Consider the following 25,439-nt stretch of genomic DNA (forward strand, 5'->3'; position numbering starts at 1 on the left):
GCGGAGGCAGGGCCGGGGCGCGGCGGTGAGGGGCCGGCATGGCTGCCAGCGCTAAGTCCTTCCTGGCCGATGCGGGCTACGGCGAACAGGAGCTGGACGCCAACTCCGCCCTTATGGAGCTGGACAAAGGTGGAGCCGGGCGGGATCGGGGTTGGCGCTGGCCTGGGGGAGGGGGGCTGGGGCCGCCGCCGTGTGGGGGGCGGGGTCCCCCCGGCCTTCGGTCCCCAGCAGTGGGGAGCGCGGTTTTGTACCGCTACACCGCGGGCCGGGGAGGGCCTGGCCTTGAGGGAGCGTCGGTGTCACAGAATCACAGAACGTTAGGGATTGGAAGGGATCTCGAAAGATCATCCAGTCCAATCCCCCTGCCGGAGGAACACCCAGATGAGGTTACACAGGAACATGTCCAGGCAGGTTTTGAATGCCTCCAGAGTAGGAGACTCCACAACCTCCCTCGGCAGCCTGTTCCAGTGCTCTGTCATCCTCACTGTGAAGAAGTTTCTTCTCAAATTTAAGTGGAACCTCCTGTGTTCCAGTTTGTACCCATTGCTGCTTGTCCTATCATTGGTTGTCACCGAGATGAGCCTGGCTCCATCCCCGTGACACTCACCCTTTACATATTTATGAACATTAATGAGGTCACTCCTCACCTACAGTAATGGCTGTTGTCCTGTGTAGGCCTCAGGTCCGGCAAGCTCGGGGAGCAGTGCGAAGCCGTCGTTCGTTTTCCCAGGCTCTTCCAGAAATATCCTTTCCCTATTCTCATTAATTCAGCTTTCCTAAAGCTAGCCGATGTTTTCAGGATGGGGTAAGTAGCATCCATCAGTTTCTATTTGTTGAAACCTCTGACCTGTAGTAATACACAGTATTGCAGCATTGGAGCCTGGGTGGTTGTGGGGCTTTTCTGTTTGCTTGATAATACCGGAGTGTTACCCAGCCTACTGGGGACAAGTTGTGCTTGATTGAAGCATGCTTTTCCCATCTTTAGTGGCCTTAAGTGGCTGTGGGTGGTCAATGACACAGTTCCTTTCCACCTGTCCTGATGTGAGGATTCACTTGCTGACCAGTGTAAGTTCACTGGTGTAAATTCTGTGCCATAGGCATGTTCAAATTAATAATTAATAAATAGATGAATGATCACGTTTGCAAATTGCATCTCTAAGGAACATTAATAACAAAGCCCAAAGTATAGCTTTGTGCCTGATGTCTAAATGATGCATGTGATGATGTTGGAGCTGCTTTGTAAGCTTTTGCTTACTAAGTTATCTGTTGCTGTTGTAGAATCTTCACTGTTGGCTACAGGAAGGTAAAGAAACTCACACCAGGCAATGGCAATTAGACTTTTCTGTCTTAAACCTGGACGTGCTTTTCTGGCAGAATTAGATCCTTCAGTGTGCACAAAACAGGCATCTGATTACTCTCCTTTTTGATAGTGTCAACAGGTTCATTTCCCTGGAATTAGGCCTAAATTTGATACTACCTGTACTAGAAATTGAAATATGTGTGCTAATGGTCTCTTTTTGACTATATCAGTCTACTTAAATATAATGTTTCTAAAACATAGATCTTTCCTTGTTTTCATTTACTCTCAGAAGATTTTTAAAAATAATTTAGTGTTTAAAGTGTTTGAATTTTTATTATAAAAAGCATGATAAAGAAATGTGTGTGTCTTCTAACAGAAACAACTTCCTGAGGCTGTGTGTGCTCAAAGTTACCCAGCAGAGTGAGAAGCACTTAGAGAAGATCCTAAATGTGGATGAGTTTGTCAAAAGAGTTTTCTCAGTAATTCATAGCAATGATCCAGTTGCTCGGGCTATTACGCTTCGGTATGTATTACATAAATGCACCTAACTTACTTCAAATGTCTTGCTAATTATTAGTATGCCAGTCTGGAATAACAAAATCTGCAACTACCATGAATGAAATGCAGAAGGTGTCTTATACACTGCTCATAAGAGTTACGAGCAAAGACATCTGTCTTCGAAGGGGCTAATTGATAAGGATCTGTGATCAGAAGATCAAGGTTATTGACTGTTTATTACAATCAGATTTTTTTGGATGGCTCCAGGCAAAACAGAATTTGCAGCGTTTAAATTTTGTGTACTAAAGAGAAGAAAAATAAACCTGTTATATGCATAAGCCAGAGAGTACCTGTATGCAGTCTATCATATGTTGCCTGTGATATATTTAGAGTGGGACCAAAAGGAAAGTGCTTCCTTCCACATTAAGATAATTTTTTGTTAACTTGTGACCAAAACTTATTTATTTGAGCCTTGTTATGCTTGCACTTATTTTTCATTTATCTTTGTCTTAGAAGTTTACTGCTTGTTGTCTCAACTTGTTGTCTCTTACTGCTTGTTGATCAGTAACTTCTAAGAAAGTACCATTGTATTATTGCTTTGGATGTCCTGGGAATCAAATGGGGGATAAAAAAAAAATAAGGTATCTTTAATGTCACTGTCCAGCTGCTTTGGTGTCTGTGTCTCTAACACTATCCAACATGATTGTCTCAACTGCATCTTTCAACTCCTGTGCCAGTGAACGGTGAAGAGAGCACTTTTCTTTCTTCCGTTGTGTTCTTTTCTTCTTCCCATCTAGAACTGTTACTGATTTCACTATAGAAAGATGGGAGGCATTAACAAGGATTTGTTTGATTAGCTCATATGTGCATTTCTTTCTTCTTTTGATATTTTATTTGAGATTATGCTGTCATGTGCTAGTGTCTCAGAAATAGGTAAATACAGTATACCTACATGTTTTGTAGTTCCACTTCAGTGTTCTAACATAAGATTATGGTTGTTGACTGGTATTGAGGGCTACCTTAATGGACTACTAGTAGTCTTGGGAAATCTGCTCAGAAAAAAATACTTGAATTACTAATCAATTCTCAGGATGCATCAAGTGAAAGGTTAAAAAAGCTGTTGGTTCAGCAGTTTCAGATTAAAGTCTTCAGTTGCTTTGTTTTTGTCCTCCTTAAGTATCATCAGTAGGAAAGAATATGCTGAAAGATCTGCAAAAAGTAAATCTGTGTGTGGAATTTTATTGCCAGATTTACCATCAGTGCAAATCTTGCATTAATTTTTCTTTTAATTGGATTATGCTAGATATTTGTGAAAAGCATCTTTGAGATATTCTTAGCAAAGTACAGACTGGTTTGCTCCTTTTTTTTAGTAGTTGCACAAAAAGTATTGCATTATTCCCGGTAATAACCATATCTCACATCTGCGAAAGATCTTAGATTACGGAAGTCAGATGTTTGTTTGCTGGATCATGGTAACACTTGGGAAATTTTGCTTTCTTAGCAACTCTTTTGCAGTCTTAATTGGGAAGAGGGTTAGAAAGCATGGAAACAGTTCTCTGAATTTATATCCCATGGTACTTCATGTGTGTCTGAAAACAGCCATCAATACATTTTAGCATTAAATCTGTTGTACTGATACCAGAGTTTTATGTTAAAAGCATCTTTAAAATACTTATTGCCAGTGCCATAACAGAATCTTAATTTTATGAGAATTCTTGGTAAGGTTCTCACTGTGCCCATTTCGAGCTACAAGTATCAAAATGTAATTTTCTTTTATGAAACCGCTGACACAACCCACATGACAAAATTTGTTACATTTTAATTATAGGCCTACTTTTAGCATTTGTTTGTTTCTGTAATAGACATGAAAGAGCACATATCTATATAAAAATCGTCTTTTAACCAGTCCTTTTACATTTCTGTTTGGTTTCATGTTGCATTTCTTCATGATCATTGTTTTTCCTGATTTTGCTGTGATTTATTTCTGTAGGATGCTGGGCAGTATGGCATCTATTATTCCAGAAAGGAAGAATGCACATCACAGTATTCGTCAGAGTTTGGATTCCCATGATAATGTGGAAGTTGAAGCTGCTATATTTGCTGCTGCCAACTTTTCTGCACAATCAAAGTAAGATGTAATTTTTTTTCAATTTTTTTGTACTACAGAGAGTGGAAACTCCATTGACACTGGCATTCACAGTCCTTAATATTCCCTTCTGTAGTGCTACCCATGTCCTTTATAGCAAAACATTTAATTATGTGTGATAACAGTATTGTAAAGAAATCTGAATACAAGTTTAACAGATTTTTTTTTTTTTCTGAAATAGTAATGTAAAGCTCATAAATATGGGACTGCAAAGTGAAACAACAGTTGTAATCAAGGATTATTTTACAGGAATTATATTAGGGAGCAAAATGTAGTGCTGCTTGTTACTTTTGCACATTTTTGAAAGCTTGCACTTTCTCATTTGATCGTGCCCATGTGCAGTGGTTCTAAAACGACTCAGGTCTTGGCAAGCACTCTTGTGAAAGTTTTTATTTTTAAAACACAATGTTTGGTAGTTCAGTTGATTATTTTTATTATTATTTTAAATTATTTGTTACTTCATTTTTCATTTCACCTGGCACTTTGTCTTTTCTCTACAGGGATTTTGCTGCTGGAATATGTAATAAAATCAGTGAGATGATTCAAGGTACATATGTATACTGAATGATAAAAGGGAAAACTCTAATTTCTCTGAGAATTGTTTATTATCCAGATGTAAATATCGGATATCAGAATGCTGTTGCCCTTGTCCTCAAATGATTCCAGTTTTTAAAATAAATTATCTAACCAATAATCTAATATCTGATTCTTCTATCTTGTTTTCAAAACACCTGTTTGGTTAAAAAAAAAAAAGCTCATCTATAGTATGATGAATAAACTTACATAGACCAAAACAGTTTGCTTCAGATGAGGTAATATATGTGTTGCCTGCAATGAAGGAAAGAGCAATCTTCTTAAAGAGCCGTGGAAGTGCTTGATACCGCTGTTATGCTCTTGGCTAGCAGATTAGTTATTTGAAGCTAGCGCATGTGTCTGCACAACTGTCCCTCAGCAGTGGTAGCAATGCAGATGTCCTGTGTGCCTCAGAACTGCCCAAACCCAGCACAACGGACCAACACTCTGCCTGTCTTTCTTTTCCTTGCTGCAGGTTTGGCCACACCTGTGGACTTGAAATTGAAGTTGATCCCTATTCTACAGCACATGCATCATGATGCCAGCCTGGCCTCCAGCTCCCGGCAGCTGCTTCAGCAGCTGGTGACATCGTATCCCTCTACCAAGATGGTCATTGTTACTCTGCACACCTTTACTCTGCTCGCTGCTTCTTCTTTGGTTGACATTCCAAAACAGGTAATTCTTCCTAATTCGTTCCTTCAACTTAAAGAACGTTTTAAAAAACTCGGATTCTGGCTGATACGGAAAATAAATTGTGATGGATATGCTAGGATGGTTGCTTCTATGTGCTATATAGAAAAAATACCCCGAAAACTGCTGCTGCTTTTATTTTTTTTCCCTCTCTGATCCCTTTTCCAGATAACCCCATCAAACACATGAACCCTTCTTTCCAGATCATAACTCTCTTTCTTAAAATCAGCTGGGATTGAAAGTGGCTAGGATCAATCAGATTTAGAAAAGCAAACACACTGACTTTTTCTGAAAATATTTCATCTTACCTGTAGGACCCAGGCTTCACTTTTCACTGTTGTATATTCTCTTGGGTCATGGGTGAGTTTTTTGCCATCCTTGCCAGCAAGCAAATCAATGTTTCAATACAATAGAGTGCATTTAAAAATGTATTTATTGAAGAAGTCTGAGGAATTTGAATCTGTTGCGATAATTAAACAATTTACTTTATTGCAGATCCAGCTTTTGTTGCAGTACTTGAAGAATGACCCTAGGAAGGCTGTGAAGAGGCTTGCAATCCAAGATTTAAAGTTACTGGCCAACAAGACACCACATACATGGAGCAGAGAAAATATTCAGGTTTATATGTTTTGAAACTAGAGTTGTAAATTAGTAAATTAGTAAATTAGTAAATGTAAATTAGTTGGAATTTTTTTCCCAGAAGAACAATTTGGGAGGTAAAGGAAGAACATACATATCCATATCCTTAAGTTAGGCTACTCTGCCAAGTATTAATGAACAGTTCATAGAATGTCAGTAAGGAAATAACTTTTCCATCTGACAGACTCATCTGAGATGATAGACATGAGAGTTGTATGTTTACATTAATCACTCGATACTGAGTGCGTATTAGTTCTCTCATGTAATGCAGAAGGTCTCTCTGGGGTTTGTCAAAGCATGTCGTCCAGCAAGATATATTTGGAAGGACAATTGTAATTTTGACTTAATTTTTTAGAATTAATGGCTCATTTTCAATAATATCCTTGTGACTCCTGTTTTATGAATGAGACCATAACGGCGTTTATAGTGCATCTGTATTATTTGGGGAAACAGTTGTTATATTGTAGATCGTATCGCTGCTTTCTTTCAATTGAATTGCATGTGAACATTTTTTGCTCCATCTTTCCCCTTTTTTGGTAGAAATTACTGTAGAAAATAACTTCAGATTAGATTAATGGGAAAGTAAGTATTTCAAGAACTAAATGGCACAGGCTTATAGCTCAACTTTTCTGAGTCTTTTTGCTTTGCTTTTGCTGCTCTTGGAAGCTGCTTTTGCTGTACACGGTTGGAGCACAGGGCAGCTGGGAGGAAAAACTGGATTTTCTTTAAAAATTGTGTGAGAAATAAAGCATGTTTTGCTTTGTCTCCAATTCTCAGATAAGATGACTTGGAGCGTGCAGAATTTTGTCTTGGTGAACTGCTTTGTTCTTCATAAGAGATTAATACCAGAAATTTATTTCCTTTTTAGGAATTTTAAGGAATTGCTTTAGTGGTTTATGGATTCTTTGCAGTCAAAACACTACTGTACGCCATTATGCCTGGTTGGTACTTATCTCAATACAAATGACAGGCATGGATAACATGGCTTTCATTGTTATGTAGTGTCTTAAAGTAGGTGTCCTCATGGTTGAAATGCATGGGAAAAAGTTCCATTGATGTCAGAACTAAACCAGTGATTGGGTTAGAACAAAATCAGTTGGCTGAAGTTTGTTACTGCTTGCTGAATGGCATGCAGAAGTAATGAGAGTTTTTTCTGACTTCTGAAATACAAGGTCAACATTTTGTGTTGGGCAACTTTTTTCCATCTATTTAAAGGACTGGGTAATGTTTATAGAAGATGGCTTGGAACAAAGCCTCCTTTTTCTCACGGCAAAACCTGCCTTTTGTACCTTTGTACCAGCAAGAGTTTTGGCAGCGTTAACTTCTTTGGGTCTGTTTGCGTAGGTTAGGTAGGGGATGTGGTCTTTGAATTGTGGAGACTTCACTGATTTCTAGATGTCAGCTTCAGAAGGTGTTGCTGTTGATGCTTGGAGCACTTCTCCTACTGACTGCAAAGGAAACAAGCAGTCTGCAGACCATCCTGTTAATTCTTCAGTGCTCCTGGCGTTTTTTGTAGTTACTGTTCCAAATATGCTCTGTGAGTGGTGATCTAATAGCGCTGGAGTAAAACATCAGTGTGCTGGGAGACATCAAGACTTATTTTCAACCCTAATCATTGCATCTTCTTCTGTCTATTGGTGCCATACTATTTACAAATTTATTTAGAATGTAACCCTTACACCATACAAGAACATATGTATAGCTGCTAAGAACACTTCTGGGGTTTTTATTTGTTCTGTGGAATTAATTCTGTGTTGGCTTTCATTATTAAGTTACTGGATGTTATAATTCAGCTTTAAGGCAAAACATACGTACATTTTCCATTTGTGTCTCATATTGCTTTCTCTCTTGTTGACTGAAAAAGCCTCCAAAACCAGTGAATGACTGCATTGTGGACAGTGTTGGCATAATCAAGCTGAGAAAATGTGGATGTTGAGAGTTATTCCTATCTAGGTGTAATAAGACCTGAAGAGATCTGGAAAAAGGCACAAAAGTATGACAGGAGCTCTACTATAAATGAGTTAAATAAAATACGCTTTAAGATGTTTGTCAAGAAACTTAAACTGTATTGTGTTGGACATCAGGACTGTTAAAGGAAATGACACTTGAAAATTTGCTCTTCAGATACATACACTCACATAAAACCCTGCCAGTTGTTATAAGGCAAAATAATCAATATTATCTCTAAGACTGGAGAACTGTCTTAAAATCTTTTACAATATTTGATCAGTGAGACCTGATAATATTTTTGCGTTGGATTTTTAATTAATAAATGACTTAAAATCAGTGTTTCCTAGCATATGAGACCCACTGTCACTTTTCTGCAAGCTGTGTTCTCAGTCAAGTAAAATAAAAGCTTTAGGACATCACTTCTAACTCTTCATTTCAGTATAGTATTTTCTGTGGGAAAATCTTGACTCTTAAAACTTTTCACAGACAAGTGCAACTGAACGTTTAATGCAGGCAGCTCATGGGACTTTCTTCCCTCTCTATCTTTTCTCCTGCTGATCTTTAGGCACTCTGCGAATCTGCTCTTCACACTCCTTATGACAGCTTGAAACTGGGCATGCTATCTGTTCTTTCCACGTTATCGGGAACCATTGCCATTAAACAGTACTTCAGCACTGCTCCAGGTAAGAAAACTAGATTAGATCATTATCTTTGGCATTTCTAATGGGTTGACTGTCCACTGATAATCAGTTTCATCTAAACACTTTGTAGCATGTTCTTGAACTAGTATTGAACTTCAAAACAGTAGCTGAAAGTCAGACTGTTCATCGTATGTAAACTTAAAATGGGATACCATATACCCATGAATAGTCATGGTCTAAGATTTTGTCCTGGATTTTGTGGGTAATGTGCTATGTTAAAGGGTTTTTTACCTTTGTGTCTTCAACTTTTCTTCATAAAATGAAGAAATGTATTGCCTCTCAGATGGCTGACCTGCATTCTGCTTAAGGTGATCTGAAACCATGAATTTGCATAGTTTTGGAGTAGCATGGAGACTTAATGGTGTAAGAGTGGGCTTGTGAGTTATCCACTGTTACACCACTTCACTGTGCCACCCTTGTGGGAATGACCTGCTTCAGTCCCAAGTGACCCTTTCTGCCTTGTGACTATATTCTGGAGAAATAGAGTAGACATTTTAAAGTGATTCAAGGTATCTTGTTCTTAAAATGATGGTCATACTGTTTTCTTTCTTCTTGAAAGCCAGACTGGCCTAATGAGTATTATGAGCCCAACTACATGGGCTGCAGAAATGGAGACAAATAGTAAATGCTCTTCAGTCATTCTGGTATGTCTTAATACGCTCACCAACTTTTTTTAATCAGATATAATATTTCTTAAGGCGATATTTCTGAGTCTCTGACACTTCAGCCTTTAGACCCAAACATTCTTTCTTATGTATGTCTAACTTGTATAGTGTTCAGGAATGGAGAGCCTCTATGTGTGGAAAGAGAGAGATGTGTTTTCCTCCTATCCTTTAAACATATGAAAAATAAAAAATCCTAAGTCAATATAGGTTTTTGAAGAAATGTACTTGAAAAGATCTGTGTTGTAATTATGGACTGTGCTGTTTTATGTCCTGTTTGCCTTGTCTTTATTTAGGAACGGCAGCTACAACTGTGAGATCACTTGATTTAGTAAAACTAGCACAGGAGTGCTGTTACCATACTAACCGTGGCATTGCAGCTCATGCTGTGAGAATTATGACTAATATATCAACCTCTTGTCAGGAAAAAGGTAAATGAAAACAAGGACAATTAAATGTGGGTTTACAGTCAGGCTTATGCACTGAGCACGTCTTAACTGGTCTTGTCCATGAATGTCTGTAAATCTGTCTGATCCTTCATGCTGGTTGGGGAGAATGGGAGCTTTAATCTAGTTGAAAATATTCTGTGTAATTTTATGAATGGTTGGGAAGATTCCATCTTTGCTTATTTGGAGAAAATTACTGGGCACAGTAGACCTCGTGCTAAATAAATGCTTGTCTTACCTTTGTCGTAAGACTAGTGAATTGTTTGACAGCCTGTGAAAACTCTTTGCACAAAGTCTTTTGCAAAAGAGTAACAAGGCATTTCGAAGTCTTAGTCCAGAGATTTCTGCACGCTCTACGAATGTCACAGTTGGTGTGACTGCTGAATTATCTGAGACATGGAATGGCAGAATTGTTTCTAATCAAAATAAGGTAAAGGCAGAAGTATTACCAAGATACTTATCTGTCATGACTGCAACACCAGTAGAAGCATTACAGCGATTATGGTCGAAAAACATAACAGGGAACTAACTTTATTTTTCTTTTCTTAGAACTTCTGCCTTTGGAGCAAGATGCGGTTTGTAGCTTAGAAGCTCTTCTTCTTCTTTGTAGTCAAGATGACAGTCCAGGGGCTCAGGCAACCTTAAAGGTGACATTACTGTTGTCTTTCCCTAGCACAGCTGTAACTTATAGTATAGTAATAGCTTGCATAACAGAAAGGCTAATGTGCACCAGATCCTTTCTCTTGGAAGCATAACATACTGGAAGGAAGTGAAGATTTTGCCCATAATCAGAGTTCAGAGTGGTAGAGAAATTGAGAACAACTATAGTGGAACCCTGCTTAGTTCTAGAGTAAGTTGATTGTTGTAGGGGGGAAAAAATGCATTCCTCTTAGAGGAACAGCTGTAATAAAACGTGAACTTGAATATGGAATGGAAGTGTGTCTGGAGGATGAAGAGAATCTTGGAGAGAACCTCCTTTTTGGAGAAGGAGATACTAATGTATGTGATTACAACACTTTTATAAAACTACTGTTTTTATCTTTCCACCTCATAAGCTGCCACCAGTAATTTTATCTAGTTATTTACTTGTAAAATCTGGTAGTATGAGAAAGAAGATTATTGTTTCCTGGGTCTGTGATATGTTGTTATGCTGTGAGCACAGGGATACAGGCTTAGGCTTTTAGAAAAAAGTCATTTTTTGTGGAGTACATGGTTCTGAAATTACCGGATCTTCTATATTTCTGCAGTCATAGTTGCAGATAAAGTATGTCTGGCTTTTTTATTTTTAAGTACACATTGTATTTATTGTTCCTGTCGATTGTGTGAATTGCAGATCACGTTAACTTGTATGGTGAAGCTGGTCAAGTGCCGTCCTCACCTGAGCCAGTTAGTGGTTGAATCCCTGCTGACCCAGTTGCACGTTGCCCAGGACGCTGCACGGATCCTCATGTGCCACTGTTTAGCAGCTATTGCCATGCAGCTGCCTGTCCTAGCAGATGGGATGCTAGGAGACCTGATGGACCTCTATAAGTTAATTGGACAAGCTGCCACAGATAAAAAACAGGAGCTCTTGGTAAGACCTCCTTCTGGTGAATAGCCCTTTAGATGGATAAAGTCTGTATAAGCTACTGTGGATGGGGTTTATTTGAAATGCAGCTAAGCAATTTGATATGTCCAAATTGATGTGCCAGTCTGCAGCCACCATTTTCAGCTTTGCTTTAACTTTTGACTATACACGTCAGTGTTCAATGTTGAAAGATCTCATAGATGGAGCTGAACTATGCAGTGTATCCTGCTGGATTTTCCAGCAGATGGCACTGTTTAGACAAACCTAGCTATTGAAATTCTTGAGGTATCTATAAGATAATGATTATAGAAAACCAAAATGGCAGTTAGCTCGATTTATGTACTGTGCTCTGATGCACATGACTTTTAATATACTGTGAGAGATAAAAATGCTTTTATCATATGTGTTTGGAAATGAATTTGAATTTTAAGGAAGAAATTACAAGCTTGCTGTTAATTAATTTGAAACATTTGAAGTAACCACAGTGAAGATTATTTGAATGAAAGTGACTTTCATCTGCAAGAAGTACTTGAGTTGCCATAACTACTTAAAAGATACATGATAGAGAAAAGTTCCTCAGTTAAAACGTATGTGTAACCATCTATGTAGTTTTGAGTTCAAAATCAAGCAGATCACTTCTGGTCGTTTGAGAAACAGAACTGGCTTTTTTTTCTTGTTTTGCTTAGTTCCTGAAATATAACCTTGTTCCTCCCCCCTGCATTCTTGATTAGGTTTCTCTTGCCACAGTGATATTTGTTTCCAGTCAGAAAGCTTTATCTCCAGAAATCAAAACTGTTATCAAACAGCAGCTTGAGAATGCCTCCAATGGATGGACTGCCTACAGGATAGCCAGGCAGGCTTCCAGAATGGTAAGTGAAAATACCTGGAGGAAAATGGTTTGGTGTGGTTGGAAGGATGCTGGCGATTTCTTTGAATTGGAAAGAGAAAGTAAAGAAAATGGTAGGACTTGGGAGGAGGAAATGAAGAGGGGGAGGGGGTTGTAGAAATTCCCTCATGATTTCCTGGAATGCTGATTCAGGGCAGGCACCCAAGCAGGATAGTTTTTCCCTTGTATTTTTGAAGTACTTGAGAAGGAAGAAGGTAATGAACTGATACTTTCTTGAGCACATGCCTAATCTGCGTTGTCCAGCTGTTCTTTAGAAGGTGATACAGTCCATAGTGATGCGTGCTTGTCTTTCTTCAATGTGAAGAAAGGAAGAAAACTTTCCCTTCAGTAAAGTCACAGCTGAGGTTAGAATTATGTAGAAACTGTAGTACTAGATGCTGGGGTAAAAGTAAACTTTGATATTTGTTTTTCATCTTATTGAATTATCTTGTGTAAATAAGTACTATACCCTATAATGGCTGATATTTCCATAAAATAAGTGTTTGTGCTTTTATTTATTGTTAGGATTGTCATGATCAAATGACTGGAAGAAGTTTTGCTATTTCTGTTTTTAAAGTAGGAGTAGTTCTGGAGGTGTTACTGTTCCTTTTTTTTTTTGTATTTGTTTCGTAGAAACCCATAGGCTTTTTTCATGTCAGCTCTTAGAAACATTCTTGTCATTACAGGGCAACCATGACATGGCCAGAGAGCTCTATCAAAGCCTGCTGACTCAAGTGGCTTCAGAACACTTCTACTTCTGGCTGAACAGCTTGAAGGAGTTCTCCCATGCAGAACAGTGTCTGACAGGTTTGCAGGAGGACAACTACAGCTCCGCGCTTTCTTGCATTGCTGAAGCTTTAAAATCCTATTACAAAGGAATAGCGTCACTCACGGTTAGCACAGATCTTCTACTTTAGTGATGATGTTTCTGTACAGTGCAGCAGGTCTGTTTGGTCTCTGTTCTAAAACCTCTGAAAAGTTTTTAAAGATGTCCAGTATCTGCCAGAATCTCGTTTTGAGAGGATTGCAGGGCAGAGCCAGCTGTAACACACTGCATCTTCAGAGAGAAGATCCTGTAGCTCAGCTAAGTGTGATTTTTCCTTTTCTCCTCTACTCTTTCACTTCCTGCCTTGATCAAATCATATGCTACGCGACAGATCTTTTTTAATGTTACAGTACTTAAAATTTTCCACTCCTTGTCTTGGCTGAATAAACCCTATTATAATAGCCAAGCCTGGAAATTTGTCTGAATTGGTTGCTATCTTCTCGAGATACAGAGATGGATTTAATTGTCTTCCTCCCTCCTGCAGAGTTCATGTTGCCTCGTATCAGACAATGTGATCCTATGGTATCCCAACAACAAGGCAACACCAATTTAGTAAGAGGTGGGATGACAATTCAGTCTCATCAAATCAGCAGAATCAGATGGTACCTGCTTTTATGCAAATACTTTCTGCTTCTCTGAAGTGGTGAAAATAGCAACAAGCTGTGTGTATGATGTCTGTGAATGTAAGCAAAAAAAAGGCACTAATGAATATGGCCCTTCAGTTCTTACTATGAAGTTGCTTCTTAACGAAAGACAATCCAGCTGCACACAATGCTTTCTTTCATATTTTAGTTTCTATGAAGAAATATTTACATACAGTTTTCTGTATGTTTCTTGAATGAAGCTGTTTGTTTTGGTTTTTTTTTGTTCTTCCAGTTACAGGAACAGAAACTGAAAACAGTAACAATTCACGTATTAATGTTTACTAAAGTTTAGGTATTCCTGTTTATTAATAAGCTGTCCCTGAGTAAGCAGGAAGGATGTAAATTTTACACCTTTGTCCTCTGAGAGAAAGCTTCATCGTTTCTGAAGCACTTGTCTTTAACTTGTTGGCTGAGTGAATAAGGCTTTTAATTCATCGCTTCAAGGTTTCTCTAATGTCTAGAAGACATTGCAGGGTGGGACCTCATCTAATTAGATGTTAATATTTAATACAGGCAGGAAAATAACTCGCATAAATAGATCATTCTGTGATTCAGTAATTTTATTAGCCTTTCCCTAGAGTTTGTTTTTCCTCTGAAGGATTCCTGTCCTCATCTCCTCTGCTGACTTCACTCCCTGCATGTTGCACATAGTGCTTTTCTGGGTTCAGTACTTTCCTTGTGGGTTGTTGTTGTTGTCCAGAGGAGTAAGTACAGGTTTTGGAGGGCTGGAGAAGAGGGAATTGTTTTATTGCTTGCTGTTGCTGACTTTTGCATCGCTCTAGACAAATTTCTAATCATGCTTGAGGGTGTCAGCTGTATAAGGAGGCACTCACTGCTTGCATCTGCAGAACTCAGCATCTCAAATGGGAGCAAAGGATGGTAAAATGCACATGATAGTCTTACTGCTGAAGACTTTTGCTGTCTCTTCCCTCTGACTTCGGCTTTACTGTTGCTGCTGTTTCAGTGTAGAGCGTGACTCAGCACTGTTGGTACCGCAGACCTTTAGCGCGTATGTTAAACCCCGTGTAGCTGTCAGCTTTGTAGCTGGCAGACACAGTGCAAGTAAATCTGTTGCAAATGTTTGTCAGCCCAGTTTAGCAATGATGAAATACTCAGACAGTGTCTGATCTTGTCAGAAAATTTCTCAGTTCCTTCTTGATATGAAACTGTCTTGCACTGCTGCATGCAAAATGTTCTTTCATGTGAGTTAGTCCACTTGAGGAGAAAAGTCCCATCACTTTATGGATGAGAGGTGTGGGGAAGGGCAGGGACTTGTCATGGAGTGTGTCCGCCACCGTCCCCATCTGTCTTGCTATGTACTTGCTTGTAGAGTTAGCAAAGGTTTTGAATAAGACCTGCTCTTTTGGCACAGAACATGCATCGCATTGGAAGCGTTGTGCTTATTTTTCACTGCTGGTAATCTAGACCAGATACAGAACTTGAACAAAGCATTAATATAACCATCGATTAAGTAGCACGAACTCCAAATATGTTGATTACAAGTGGTGGTGTTTGAAGAACTTGACTGAGGCAAAGAACTCTTTCTGTCATTTTCCAAAAAGAATTGGAGCTCATTTATTGCCCATGGTTATATGGGTAGCAGATAAGGTAAATTGCAGTATTAATGAGACAAGCTTGTATTTCCATTTACAAGAATCAAGTCCAACTTGTGCTACTAAAAATGTCTGGATTTTCTGATATAAGGGCTGGTACTTTAATCTCTATAAAAGCATGTAGTCTCTGTTGATCAATTACAGTGTAGTGCGATCTCTTCCACAGAAGGTTTTCTGAAACGACCCTTGTAGAATTAAATGGACAATTTTCATTCAAAAGGCGTTTTTTTAATGCCCTTGGAGAAGGGAAAGCGAAGTGGTAGATAAGAGGGGTACATGGCTCAAGTGATGAAATAGTCTTATTTCTTTGGTTGAAATCTAGCTCAAGAGTTCAAAGGGGTTGCAGCTGGCTGATGTTTCTTCGCTTTAGTCAGTAGTGAGCCAGTTCTCAGATGATACAATGTTTTGTGATAAACTAATTTGCTGCTTTCCTGCTGGCAAAGAAATGGTTCTTAGTAAGGTTTTGGGGTGGGTTATAACTTCTTGCTTCCAGATGTGACCTTTTCTGTTGAGGAATAAGAAGCACTGGGTGAAGACATACATGAGTTTAACATACATCCATTCTCTGAGCAAGAGAAGGCCCCAGCACTTTGTTTTACAAATGTTTTTGGTTTTTTGTTGGTGGTGGGTTTTTTGGTTGGTTGGTTGGTTTTTGTTTTTCCTTAAGAAAAATCTTTACTCTTCTCAAAATCCAGCAGTATAAGGAAAAAAAAATAGCAGATTTTTGGCTTAACTCGTATAAAAATTTGAGTGCTGCAATTTACCCCCTCCTGGGTGTCCCAAGCTGTCGCAGATGCTTCTACAAGCTAGATAAGCTCTTAGGGAGCAAAATTTCACAGAACCATCTTTGTTAAATAATAACAGCATGCCTGCCCTCCTGGAGTTCTCTTACTTACTGTTCTTAGTTGTCACTGAACTGTGTCCCTGCATTCATCACATGCAAGGTTCAGTACCTTCCTCATATTCCTGTCTATTTCACAGTTCCAAAAAAAAACAGAGGTTATCACCCCTTCCTCTCACTGTAGGGAACTTTAGCCAATTCTTTCTCTTCTGGCTTATGCAGAGAATCACTTTTTCAGTCCTTTGTCTTTCTGTTTGTCTTCCAGTTCAGTGTGTTCTCTCTTATGGTAAGGACTGTCTGGACTAATGTCATTTGAAGTCTAATGGCTTGGCCTTGGAAAAAGAGGAAATAGGTGCCCTGATAGCATTGTAACAGCTGAAGTCACATTGGCTGCGAGGGTGATATGCTTGAAATAGGGCTTAGTCATTACCTAACTTCTGTGTGGTTTATATTCAGCATGATTTAAATTGAGCAAATCTCTTATGCAATTTTAAAAAAGAAGCTTTTAGAATTGAACTGAAGGGTTCAGTTGTCTGATGAGACAGTACAGTGACATTGCAAAGTTATTTTATTATGTTTGCTTTTGACCTAGATTGCCAACGTTCCTATTGCTGTGTTTCAGGCTGCTAGCACGCCACTTAATCCTCTGAGCTTTCAGTGTGGATTTGTGAAACTCAGGATTGACCTTCTGCAAGCTTTTTCTCAACTTATTTGTACCTGCAACAGCCTAAAAACAAGTCCGCCACCAGCTATTGCCACAACGATTGCTATGACGTCAGGAAATGATCTCCAAAGGTGTGGACGCATCTCTAACCAGGCATGTGTTCTTGTTCCACTCTTGCGCAGTTACGTTTATGGCTCTGGTATGAATTGTGCTACTCAGCAAGCATGTCTGACGAAAGCAATGGAAAAAGGGCAGTGAACAGTTTTGCTAAATAGCAGGCCTTGGTTTTCACCTGTTACTATAAAAATGCCTGCCTGTAGCAGGCTGTATTTTGAAGTGGAGCATGTGCATGTGTTTTCTCATACATTCAAGTGCACAGCTTCCAAGGTATGTATGTAGTAAGCCACTCAGTATGCTCAAACTTGCAGCAAGACCTTTCACACTTTGTTTTGAAACACCTCAGATACTGTGATTACACTAAAGAAGAAGATACACTTTAGGATCATACTGCAGCTCCTCTCTGCGAGCACTGGGAACTGACTTCATATAATACAGAACACCAAGACATTCTGCTTGTAAAATCCCTGTAGTCTGCAAGATGGAATCAGTGGGTAGTCTCTGAAAGACAGAGCAGTTTGATTTACCAGTAGGGGGTAGGGGAGGTTGTTAGTGGGGCTTTCTTGTTTTGCTTTATTTTTAGCCCAAGGAGGGTGTGTTGGTGCTGTGTTTCACGAAAGACATCTGTTTAACGTGTGGATAATGATCTGTCACTCTGGTGATTTTTATCTGTCTAAAGAAGCAAGAACTTTATCTATTTTTCCAAAGCATGTTGTCCTACTCCTTCAGTGTTGTATGTTATAGTGTAGTTGTTTTCTGGATGTGTGGGTTTTGTTTATTTTGCTTTGCTTTGATTCTTTTTGCTAGTAACATTGTCTCTGTAGATGAAACACTCAATGGAGGAATTCCGAAACCTGGCTACACGGTACGGAGATCTGTATCAGTCATCTTTTGATGCAGACTCGGCAACTCTAAGGAATGTAGAGCTGTATCCTTTTAAAAATCTTAGAATTTGTCCACTTCTCATGTGGACAGCACGAAGCTTAAAAATTCTCTTTTCTATGAAGACTGGCACAACGTAATTTTGAAGCAGTTAGTAACAAAAGTTAGGTACCAATTGCGTGAAACTTATTTGGAAATAGACTTTGCCATGCTACTGTTTGGAATTACATTATGAACAAGTTGTGACACAGAAATTGCAACAGCATAAAACTTGAGATTTTCACAGAGCAAGAACTATGTTTACTAAAGGAGTAATGACTGTAGGATTACTTCACAAAAACTAGAGAAATAAGGAAAAGTGCCTGTAAATATGCTACACTTCTTGTTTTAGGTGCCAACTTGGCAAGTCTTTTAACTCCTTAGTATTAATATCAGACAACAGCAGAGCTGCCTGTTGATTTCGCATGCGATAGAAGCTCTGATTTTGGATCCAGAATCTGTAAGGTAGGTTTGATAGTTAACTTTCTACTACTTTATTATTTATTTCTAAATCCTTGGAGCTTTAAGCCTAGGAATTCAAAGAATGTTCAGAAAGTTTCTCAGTAGACCCTTTAAGTCTGCTCTGGGCAGGCTGGAGGACCCGTTACTGCTTTGCTATACCTGGCAGGCTAGGGACTGTGGTTTAGGTTCTGCATTTTATACTGATTTTGGTCTTAAGAGCAATATACTGGACTTGCCTTCAATATAGACTTGCATTAAAATAAAAAAATAACTTAAACTCTTCTTCAGCTACCTATTTTAACTTGTCATTCTGTGTTAGCTTCCATGCCTACTGTTTGCACTTGTAAGCACACCCTAATTTCCTTCAGGGTCTTGAAGATATATGCGCTAAATTAGTTTAAACTTCTAATGTAAATCTGTTACCTCTGGCTCTTTTTTAACAGTGAACTTACAACCACTAGAAAATCATATTGAAGTACCTATGAACTAAACATCCTAAGCGACCATCCTATTCATTATGAATTAAGCATTGCTTAGAAGATGTATTAATCATACTTGTAAAAAGTATGAAGCTGTGGACTTAAAAACATTAGGTGTCTAGGAGATGGAATTGTACTCGAAGCATGAGATTATAAACTTCCCGATTTGGTCTTAACTCTGACTGCCATTCTTGCTTTTCCTTGAGTTGTGAGACTCTTAGAACATTATAAACACTTCAAGCTTGAATAAAAGGCAGGGGAATTACACACTTCAGGCTTAAATAAAAGCTAAGGAAATTAAGCATGCAGAGTCTGTTAGACCTGTAACTGCTTCAAGTGCAAGAGGATAGGGACAGAAAGCAGTGGATAAACTGTAGTTAAGAAAGGGTTTAAATATAAAGGGCAAGTCTTATAGTAGAAAAAAAAAATAAACAGCGTAACCAGTTTGAAAGACATAGTTATTTCTTAATGAATAACAGAGGATCATCGTGTTGGGCCTGTTTTGGCAGTAAGCCCTCCTAGATTACGATGAGGAAAGTACGTTAGACACAAAAGGTTTTATTTTTTAGTTTCCAGGAATATAGCTCAAATGGAACAGCACATGTTGAGAGTGAATATGAAAGAAGAATGATGTCTGTATTTAACCATGTACTGGAAGAAGTGGAATCCCTGAACAGGAAGTATGCTCCTGTGTCTTACTTGGCAAGTAACAGTTTTAAATGTATATTCTGTAGAGAAAGGTTCCAAAAACTCACAACTCTGTATATCTGTGGTGGTCAAGAAACTGAAGAGTACACTGTGTTAATTAACGTAACCTCTTACTGGCACAACTGATCTCTACAGAGACTCAGTACTTCAAAAATACTTCAAAAAAGGTTTTGCTAAGGCATCTGTACCCTTACTGGTCTGATGAAAAATGTTTTAAAAATTCTGATACTAAGAATATAGCAGATGCTGATAAGATACTTAAAAGTGGTGTCAAGTCTCTGTCAGATCTCTCACAACACTTGTGTTCAGATACTGAAGCACATTCTCTTTGTTTGTGCTGTTGTCTGAAGGGATTCTTCCCCTACCACACAGAGTGCTGGAGGGTCCAGCTCTAGCGTAGCTTGGGTTGCAGAGCCGCTGGCAGTTAATACTGTGTTTTCTGAGTATAGCGTTTCTTTTATCAGTGCAGGTCATCGGATAACACAATGCAAAGTGTGCTGAATGCAAACAGTGAGCTGATTACAGACTCCTTTGCAAGGCTAGTGTGGCTTCCTCTTTTAGTCAACATCATAAAGCTGAAGTGCATCTTGATGGGAACAAGGTAGCTCATTTGTCATGGCTGGCATCTATTTGCCTTGTTTCTAAATCCAACAGTCCTTATCGATAAGATTGCAAATAGAATAGAAGAATGACTTGTGTAAAACATAGCAAAGGTAAACCGTGTAAACTTGGTTTTGACTCATTCCATACCAATGCAGCTCAGTGACTTCAGCAGCGCTCCCTTTGCTTATCTGAGCCAGGAGGATGGTATAGTGTAGTGGGGAAAGGAAAAGTAGACAAGAGGCTTAAAATTTAATTATTGCAGCACATTAAGTTGTGGAAGATGCCAGTCTTGTTTGCTTGGAGAGGAATTGTTTGTGTGTGAGGGTTTTGTGTATGAGCATTTTGAGCAGATCCTGCTCTGCTGACTAACACTAAGACTGAAATGATTTGGCTTTTTGTGTTTCTTGGCCTCCTTGATCTTTACAGATGAGAATACCTTCTTCATAAAGGGCGGAACATAAATAGAGAGGCTGAATGTACTCACTGTCTTCATAGTGGCTGTTATCCTATGACTATCTACATATATTTCTGGACTTCCAGTGGAAATTACTGCAGTTTCAGTACCTCGAGTGCATGTCTTTTTCCTATGCTATGAATGATATATTTTTTTTCTCAGTTGTTTTGGCTCTGTTTCTTGCAGCATACCGCTTGCCTGTGTGATGCTGTCATTGCGTTGTTGAAGGTACCCCTTTCCTTTCAAAGGTACTTTTTTCAAAAGCTACAGTCTACAAGTATTAAGGTAAGTACTGCTCAAACATGGCCTAAAATTTCTCTTTATGCCCTCTTTATGAGAAAGTCACAAAGCTTCAGCATTTTTAGTGAAGATCCATAACTGCAAATAGCAGCTGGGTTTATCTGTTAGAAATAACTTGGATAATATGTACATATGATCATTAAGATCCACTAGGCTGTGACTTAGGCAAGTAGGATTCAGTTCTGATTGCAAAGCCTTAAAGACAAAATCTAACTGGAATTCTTGTTGATTCTAAATCTGCAAAGCTAAATAGTATTCTAGTCCTGGAAAAGCAACCTTTAAAAATTGGTATTGTTTTTCCTTTAAAAAGCAATATTTACTATCTTGGGAAAAAAACCTGTAATATTTATCAGCTGACTGAATAAGAATGGCTATATGTGACCTTCAGTGATAATATTTTCTTTTTACTCAAGTGCTCTTTTTTTTTTCTGGGAAAAGTAAGTGTCTTACGATTTTTAGTATTTACTCTTATTACATTTTACTTCTCTGTTCATCCTAGTATACTTACCTGTGGCTATTTTATAGAAGATTTTTTCCACTTCTTTTGAAGAAGTGCAATTAGTGAAATTGATATAAAGACCTCATCTGTTACTGCTCGTGATGCTTATTAATTATTACACTAATGAGTCTCAGATACAAGTTATGTGTTGCCATTTGCTGGCTTCCCTAACAGACCCCTCTGTGGAAATTTTTCTATAAGCAGGTGGTGATCTGTTTCACCCTTGAATTGTGTTTGCTTTTCGGGAGGCATAAAATTACATTTTTGTCTGTTTTCTTGTGTTTCAGCTTGCGCTATCGCCATCTCCAAGGAACCCAACAGAACCTATTGCAGTACAGAACAATCAGCAATTGGCCCTGAAGGTGGAAGGAGTGGTTCAGCATGGTTCTAAACCCGGCCTTTTCCGTAAAATCCAGTCGGTCTGTCTAAACGTCTCCTCGGTACTGCAGAGCAAATCTGGCCAAGACTATAAGGTAAGAAGAAAACAGAGCCAGGAGGAGCCTTCAGCTTTCCTGCTGTATTTTCCTGCTCTCTTGTCTGGGTCTGGTTAGCAGAATTTTCAGGTTGAAACAAATGGGTTCTTCTGTGATCCTGACAGCTGACATTCAAGCACTGGTGGGAGCCAAGTGTAGTGCATGGAAGGGATCTGAGATTTTTAAGTCTGCTGTATGCCGATACCTTTTTAGTAACAGTTTTTCTTCCAAGCAAAAGAGGCCTTGTGATGCTTAGAACAAGTCTTTAGGAATCTGCTTGATATCAGGAAAATTCAGTGTAGGTATATATCATATGAAACTCCAAAGGGAAAAAAGGCAGGAGTAGCTTATTCTCTACCACATAGCCTCTAGAACTTATCCTCATTTTAAGGTTGGTTCGTTGGTTTGTTTATGGAAATCGGGAGGACAGGCTGTCCAAAGTAAATAGCACCTGAGAAGATAATTATTAAATTAAAGTCAACAGTTTTATCTGCGTGTCCGAAGTACAGGTTCTGCTAATGTATGATATTCAGTGAAAGGCCTCTTTAGGTGGGATATGGAGTGTTTTTTTGTTTGTTTTGTTATTTGGGTTGTTTTGAGGCGGGGGAAGAAAGGTCAGTTCCTTCTAAAAGAAGAACAGGACTAGGAAGTGTGTAATGTTTGTCTTGTTTTACTCTATGGAAAACTAGAATCTCAGGGAGAAGACGACTTGTTAGCTATCTTATTTCTGCAAATAGATGTAAAAATAATTCATTCGTTGATCAAAAAGCATGTCAAGCTGGTTTATGCATGCACATGCATGCATTAGGTTAGGAAAACTGAGGACAAAGATTTTTCTCTTTTTTTTAATTTCTCTCCTTCAAATAGAGAGCAGAAAAGTTATTTTAATAGGTTTATATAAATGGCATTTTAACCTTCCATGTGTTCTTAGATTCCTATTGACAACATGACCAATGAAATGGAGCAGAGGGTGGAACCACACAACGACTACTTCAGCACTCAGTTTCTGTTAAACTTTGTGATACTTGGCACCCACAACATCACAGTGGAGTCCTCTGTAATAGATTCAAATGGTATTGTCTGGAAAACCGGGCCTAAAACAACTATCTTGGTTAAATCTCTTGAGGATCCGTACTCCCAGCAGGTTCGTCTTCAGCAACAGCAAGGACAGCCGCCATCCCAGCAGCAACAGCAGAGAACAGCATACTCACGGTTTTAATCCCCAGAAGTGACTCTGTCCTGGTCAATGGTATTACAGTTCTTCTTGGAAACTTTTTTTGAAAGACCTACAATTTTAACTTTCTAGAAAGTCTCGGATGCCAACTGGGGTAAATTTGAACTTGGTTCAGCTGAGGCAACTCTGTTCAAATCTGGAGTTGTACTTTTAATATAAGGATGTTTACCTGATCACTTCTGTTTACAAACTTGTTGCAGCAGACTTTGGTAGCAGGGGGACAGTAAGAGCTCTTTGACCAGTACTTTCTGTACTTTCTTTTTTTGAAGCACATAGGTTCTAATGTTGGGCTCAGAGGACATCAGTAAATACTTTGACTAGATAAAGAACTGAGTGTAATACCAAGTCTGTATCTGGCAGGAATATCCAGAGATACTTTTTTTTTTCTCTCTGACAGTTTAATAGCAAGTATTTGGCTGGTGTATGTGTATTATTACAATTCATCGGCTCTACTTAATGCACACAACTATAAGTAAATGTTGCAGCTCACTTCTCATACCCAGTAATTGTAGAGAGAGGAGACTGCTTGAGAGGAAACTGCTGTCCAGAGAGTCTTACCAGAGGCAGAATTTTTCTGGTGGGAACAATAAACTGTTTCTCAGATGATATACAAAAGATTACTATATAATTTGTAAATCTTCATGTATCTGTATTTTGGAAGGGTTTTGTTTTGTTGTAGGTTTTTTTGGTTTGGTGGTTTGGGTTTGTTTTTCTTTTTTAAGCGGGAAGTTAACTTGCAAGTTTTCGTGTGTTGTAATTGCTTTGTTTTTTTAAAAAAGGAATTTTATAAACCAAGGCTTTGTAATCTTGTGTACTCCTTGACCAATTTAGTAATCTTAGTTGTTACTTTTACAGGATAACCTGAAGGAGAATTTGGCTAATACTGGAAATCTATTCAGAATAATTTTGGAAATATGCTGCTTTGTACATATGGTTTTCATGCTTCCTTTGAGACATTAAAAGGCTGAACTCTGCCTGCGTCTGGACTCCCAGGCAATAGATCACATAACATGTCCTTCACCTGGTCCTCATAAATAATCTCTGCTTATCATTCTGCAGGAAAGTAGGACCCACTTGAACAGGGAGGAGGAAGGATGGCACTTCTTACAGACTTCTGTTAGTAAATGGCTTAATCCTTCTAATTGGAGGAGAAATTTTCATTGTTCTTTTCACAGTAAATTCCTAAGGTACTGTTATGTCTTCAAGTTGATTTCAATGTAGAAGCTGACTAGAGCTTGCAGAGTCTGCAGAGAATACGATAGTGAATTGTTATAAGCCTAGGCTTCTTTGGCATAGCTGGATGAAGAATTGGTTTTGCCATGTATTCCTGTAATAGTTGCTTAAGCAATCAACTTTCTTCCTCTTGGCTTGAGACTAACCAAAAAAAAAGGTGGAAGTGATCATGGTAGATTTCATAATGTCTTGGTCAGGCTGTAAACCTAACTAGAAAAGATAACTGGGATGCAAGATGGAAATAGCACGCTCACAAAATTGATGAAAAATTCACTAGCATCCCTCTTGAATCTGATTTTTATTTTGCACAGGAGACAGAAACTACCACTGCCCTTGAAGCTAGCTGAGGGAAGTGGTGGCTTCTGTCCTCACTTTTATGGTTATACACTTAGTTTTGTGTGTGTGTAAATACATACAGCTATGTACATATGCTATGCATGCATACACGTACCTATATCTACCTATAGTTACATGGTCCAGAAAGAGACAATTCACCTAGTGTTGTACATGCAGTCTGTCAAACTGAAGATCTGAACTGTTTTTTGTTGGTTGGGTTTTTTCATTGTTGTTGCAGATCAGCGTCTTAACCACAAAACCCTCCTTATTGTAATGAAAAAAAAAAAAACCCCAAAAAAAAAGTCTGAGGTCAAACTTTTTTTTTTTAAATTTGTGCAACAAATGTGTGTTTCTTGCTATGTTGTTGACCAATGCATTGCTGGAAACCTGTGATGGCAGCACTCCAAAAAAACTGAGAAATGAAACTAAATTTCCACATCAGGGAGCAGACTTTTCTTGTAAGTCATATGATGTGCACAGCTAAACTTATGAAAAGCCTAGCAGCAAAAAAACTTATCCAGGGAAAGCCCTGACCTGGCCTGAGGCTCACTTGTCTTTGAGCTGGTAAGATTAACCCTGCTGCACTTGAAAAAATTGTTTCTTCTCCAAACAAGTTTGTTCATCTGATCTGAGAGGCCTCTAGAACTCCAGAAACTTGTATCTGTTTTGCAGCCGGACAAATAATAACTGAAGTCTGAAAATACGAATGCCAGGTATGGGAGATTGCAGGGTGGGGGTAAATGTCTTCTGGCAAATGGCAAGCAGTATTTATTGGAATTAGTTTGTATAGGAAAGTGGCTTGCTGTGCAAGTAACTGAATTTCTAACAAATTCTGAAGGATTTCTCACGCTGGCTCATTTGCAGGTTAGCTGTATGTGTGCAGTGATCAGGAAAGACCCTGGACCTGTTACTAAATTGTCCTTTTAGGTAAGCACAGTGTTTTATTTTATGTGGGTTTTGTAGGCAGGTCATTC

At 38.7% G+C, this 25,439-nt stretch overlaps 1 protein-coding gene across 2 annotated transcripts; it reads left to right on the forward strand.

Moving 5' to 3' along the window:
- Positions 1-6: 6 nt before the first annotated feature.
- Positions 7-23,870, forward strand: INTS7 (integrator complex subunit 7). 2 transcript variants are annotated; one of them, XM_082047706.1, is made up of 20 exons: positions 7-129; positions 676-805; positions 1,677-1,823; positions 3,789-3,926; positions 4,445-4,491; positions 4,993-5,192; positions 5,703-5,825; positions 8,362-8,479; positions 9,456-9,590; positions 10,155-10,252; positions 10,939-11,178; positions 11,904-12,041; positions 12,745-12,951; positions 16,605-16,799; positions 17,588-17,691; positions 18,081-18,149; positions 19,195-19,327; positions 20,577-20,675; positions 21,477-21,662; positions 22,594-23,870. In XM_082047706.1, exons 1-20 carry the CDS (start codon positions 39-41, stop codon positions 22,879-22,881), a joined length of 2,886 nt encoding a protein of 961 aa, XP_081903832.1. In that variant the 5' UTR covers positions 7-38; the 3' UTR covers positions 22,882-23,870. The 2 variants fall into 2 exon arrangements, 1 of the variants encoding a protein (XP_081903832.1); XR_014183534.1 differs by lacking the exon at positions 22,594-23,870 and having other exon boundaries at positions 19,195-19,305; positions 21,477-21,615.
- Positions 23,871-25,439: the final 1,569 nt, after the last annotated feature.

Source organism: Streptopelia decaocto (genome assembly GCF_964273445.1).
Source record: "Streptopelia decaocto genome assembly, chromosome: 3".
Taxonomy (NCBI): Eukaryota; Metazoa; Chordata; class Aves; order Columbiformes; family Columbidae; genus Streptopelia; species Streptopelia decaocto.